The 4574-nt window shown below is 45.9% G+C and overlaps 1 protein-coding gene across 1 annotated transcript; it reads left to right on the top strand.

The window, feature by feature from the left end:
- Positions 1-1527: 1527 nt before the first annotated feature.
- On the top strand, positions 1528-2361 carry LOC131215425 (general odorant-binding protein 45-like). The gene has a single exon (XM_058209814.1). It carries the CDS (start codon positions 1528-1530, stop codon positions 2359-2361), a length of 834 nt encoding a protein of 277 aa, XP_058065797.1.
- Positions 2362-4574: the final 2213 nt, after the last annotated feature.

The raw sequence follows: 4574 nt of genomic DNA, 5'->3' as shown, positions 1-4574 counted from the left end.
ACTAGTATTTTATATTTCGTAATAATCTTCAAACTCAGATTCACTGCTGCCTGATAAATTGTTATGCTCTAATTGCTGTTAAATGTTCTCCTCATTGTCACTCTCTGAAGAGAGTACATTGTGACAATAAAGTATCCGGAAATTCGTGATTTAAAAAAAATGCTTTATTCGATATTCGATTATTTTATGGCGTTAGATTTTCATACACATGTCAGTGACTTATGGTGAAAAGTTCGGACATTCTAAATCATCACTTAATCTTTGACAGCTGTTTTACTGTGCTCGTGTCTTGGCCCATCGGCGATTTTTTTCTCTTCCAAACAAATGGATGGCAAGGAATCTATATGAAATTTTGTATAGAAAATTAAATTAAGAGCGCGGACGCATTCAAAATGTTGACTGTGGCTAATGGTGAAGCTATTAAGACCAAAAACAGCACGGTTATCGGTGGTTCAAAAATTTCTCACAGGGCCGAGAAGATGTAAACGTCGAAAAGCAAAGTTTGGTCGAATGTGAACAGTTTCGCTTACAGTTTTCTTCAATTGCAGGGTCGTGGTCCCACATGAGTTGTGGCCGATAGATGGAACGGTCAATAACGAATATTACTTGCAAGTTATGTGAAGCAAGTTTGCGTGAAGCAATCCGCCACAAACGCGAAATCCAAAAATGAAACCCAAAAGTCGTGAAGTTTTTTGAACAGACCACGCGCATACGAAGTTTAAGATCGTTGCTTGTGTACGAATTTTTGGCCAAAAACTATAAACTAATGATGCCAAAGCCACCGTATTGACCAAATCTGGCCCCCTATGGCTTTTTCTTGTTTCCAAAACTCAAATTACCGCTTCGTGGTCAATTTATTTAGGAGAAGGCAGAAATCGCCGATGAGACAAAACTTTTTCACGCAAAAAAACTGTAAAAAATTAACTGACCTTGAAAAGTAGCCGAAATTTTCAACATAAGTGAGTGACATATGTAGCATCATTACGCAACAAAAAAATCGAAAATCAAATAAAGCACTTTTTTCAATCACAAATTCCCGGTACTTATTTGATAGAATGTTTATCAGATAGAAGACCCCCAAATTTGGGTACATAATATTTGTAACAATATTGTGTGGATAGTTATATTCCTAAAAAATGTTTCATTTCATAATTTATTCAATAATACCATAAAATATGTACCTAAAAGGGCACATTTGTAAGTTTAGAGGAGACAAAATTTTTACTCCTCTTGTATAATGCTCACCCAGATTTTAGAGCTAAAAAAATTGGGAAAAAGGTGCGCGTTATACACGGAAAAATACGGTATATCCAGGCCGGGACAGTTCCAACATGCTGTGCTGTAATGCCGCCAGCTAACCCCGGGAATCGTACGTGACGTTTATAGCCTTCTCACGTTTGAATTAAACTTTCCTAAAAGTAATGGATTCACGAACGTGCCATTGACCAGACTCCCATACCGCTGACACTAGAGACGCTATAAAGCACCCGGGCATCGTGACCGTTACCGATGACACATTTGGCAACCATGGTCGGCGTCGTTTCGGTCGCGATGTTGACCCTCCTGTTGTACGCAATGGAGGTCTGTACCGGTCTGCGCGGTCTGCGCAAGCAATCGTTCGACGAAGCAGTGCTAGAGTGTGCCGAGTTGCTGCTGATCCATCCCCAGACGATGGAATCCATTCGCGGTGGAGTCCTAGGTGACGATGACGACACCAAGTCCCTCATCCGGTGTGTCGGAGTGAGCTGTCGGTTTTGGAGTGACTACACCGGGCTACGTCGGGACATTATCGAACGCTACTTCACCCCGGACGCTAGTGACACACTGTACCGTAATCGGACCCGGGCCTGCCTGGAGAAGCTACCCCGAGTACTGTCGTTTCCGCACGATCACCGCAACCAGCGCGATCTGGCGTATCGATCATTTCTGTGTTACTATCACAACTACGGGAACCTGAAGCGCACTCAGGACTTCGTTCCAATGGACAGTGTGCAGCTGCTGCAGCTGGCAAGACAGTGCATGAGCGTGTTGTGCATTGCGGTGGAAGACCTCGTGAATCTCACTGTGGCCGAGCTGGACGAGATCCGGAGTGTGCACTGCCTGATACGGTGCATCGGTCTCCAGACGGAGCTTTACAGTGATCGGCACGGGGTTAACGTTGACCTGGTGTACGCCCAGTACGGCGAGGGCTATGATGAGGCCGCTTTCAAAGCGAATGCCCACCGTTGCGTGAGCAGCTACAGCGCAACCGCTTCCAGTGAGGATCCTTGCCGAAAGGCTTACAATTTGCTGTACAAGTGTTTTGAAAATGTCCGCAACATTGTGTCGAGGTTCGAAGTGCAAGAATCTTACGAGACTTGACGTTGGCGTGAGGATGTTCCGAATGGTGGATTCACGATAGACTGTTAAGTGTGATATACTGTCGACTGTGTAAATTACGGGTAAACTAGACATAAACTCAATAATAGTGTAGGAGTTTCATGTGTGGGAGAGTTAAAATAAAAATAAAAACTGTATTCCGCAATTTGTCAGCTTCCAAAAGGTAGTTGAGTCATGTGTTCGATTGCTGGCAATTGTTCGGAGATTTTTCGTGCTTCGATAGTCCGTACGAAAAAGTACGTCCACTTCCTGACGAATGCCAAAGGGCATCGCGGTTGGTTGGGCACCGCGGAACCTATAATTGTGGAAAAGGTGAACCCCGGGGTAAGCTCTATTTGCTTAGAGCATAATTGATTGAGACTCCCCAATGGTGCAGGCCTCGCCCCGTCGCCTGACGTCGTGTGCTTGCCTCGTTTGGACCCGCTCGATGTACAGCTTCTCGTTTATCCACGATCGTTCCGCGGCCCGGGCCCTTCGATTGCCACGGTTCCTGTGATATTTGATGAACGGCAAACCAGCGGCAATCGATAGTGACAATCGACTTCCATTCTGACACCGAAGCCAGAGAGCGGTCGGGCTCCGCTTCGCCCACTCCGGGCCGGGCCAAGAACCGGCTTCGCGTCGCGAACGAAATTGGCCGCTCGTGCGCCTCGAAGGGGTCCATTGGTCCACTGGCCGTACCGTCGCTTCGAGGCGGCCACCATCTCGCGACAAGCCCTTGATCTGAAGCCACCGGGCCGCAAGAACATCAGGAACCAATCAATCTTTTAATAGTTAGATCACGATTTTTCGTGGGGTAAACAGATCGATACCGAATACCGAGGGCTGCCTCCGCGCCAGGTCCGCGTTTCGTTTCGCTTCTTTATTGCTCGTTGCTGGGAACTACACCGTATCGAGAATCTAGATTGTGCTTTGGGTTTGGGTGAAGTTTTTTCCGACCAGTTCACCGTCCGTCAATGATTCGGTCGATTTTCCAACGCGATCCGAGTTTCTTCTGTCTACTTTATCGAAAAACTTACAAACAGTAGTTATCGAGAAATCCAAGAAAGAAACAAATCGAAATGGTGCCCAGCAAAACGGGCCTCCCATTTTAGAGTGTGAACATTTAGTTCCAACCAAAGCACTGCATCTGCATTGTTTATTTTGGAAAAAAGCCACAGTTTAAAATTCGACAAGTATGCGCTTCAAATATTCGTGCCTTTTTATGCTTCCTTTAGTTACTCCTGTTACTTGAAATTCATAGTGGAAAGGATGAATGATTAAATTTAAATGGAACGATGCTTTGAATGGGCTGGGTTCGGGAAAGTTTTTCGATCACAAAATTGCTAATGAAAGCAGAACAGATATCAAAACCGCTTCCGCCCGTGTGATACCGCTGACTGGGCTTTCGGAACTGAAACGCTCAACTTCTGCTCGGGTGTTAACATCGCGCACTGCAACTTGCCCAAAGCTCCACTTAAGCACACTTCCTCGATCATGATAATGGTGCCGGTTGGAACAGCTTTGCTCTCGAAGGTCGGCCATCGGGCGAACGGTGAACGTCTCTGACCGTCAGACTTTTCTTATCGTGCCGAGGGTTTTGCTACTGGAACTGGAAGCTACCATTCCGCCACAAAACGGTTCTGGAACAAGTGGAGCAACCAGTGGAGTTAATATTTAAACGTTGCCTAGATAGGTCCCATGTATGCTGGTCACAGGCATGGGGTGCTGAAAAAGCTCTCATTAGGATTCGCAATATGTAAATCAGCTCGTCCGGGCTCTGGGCAGACTTTCACCGGCATTACATAGAGAACTTTTTTGGTGCACAAGTTTGTTGCATCGAAAGAACCGCGACATGTGCATATATTGTTTGCGTTGCAGCAGTCTATTACTCCTCACCATAAACCGGGATATTTAGCTTCGCCAAAAAGGAATGGAATAGCTTCCATTTAATTTGCTAATCGATTGGTGCATGAAACCAAATAGAAGAATATGGCCAGCGAGGTCTCCAATCACTGTCAAATTAAGTAGCCGACACTGTGACAACATCGCAATTCGGGAAATGCTCTCCCGAATGGCGGTTCACCTTCGAAATGTCCCGTCCTTTCTCCGAAAGAACGGGAGGCCGCTACCGCGGGCTGTTCCATTGTTTCCTCTCCCAGTGTGGCTAAAAAAAGGAAACACGCGAAACGGCAAAACATGGTCACAAGAAAGCT

This window comes from Anopheles bellator, chromosome 1 (genome assembly GCF_943735745.2).
Source record: "Anopheles bellator chromosome 1, idAnoBellAS_SP24_06.2, whole genome shotgun sequence".
NCBI lineage: Eukaryota > Metazoa > Arthropoda > Insecta > Diptera > Culicidae > Anopheles > Anopheles bellator.
The sequence above is the reverse complement of the archived record's forward strand: the minus strand, read 5'-3'. Positions and strand labels throughout refer to the sequence as shown.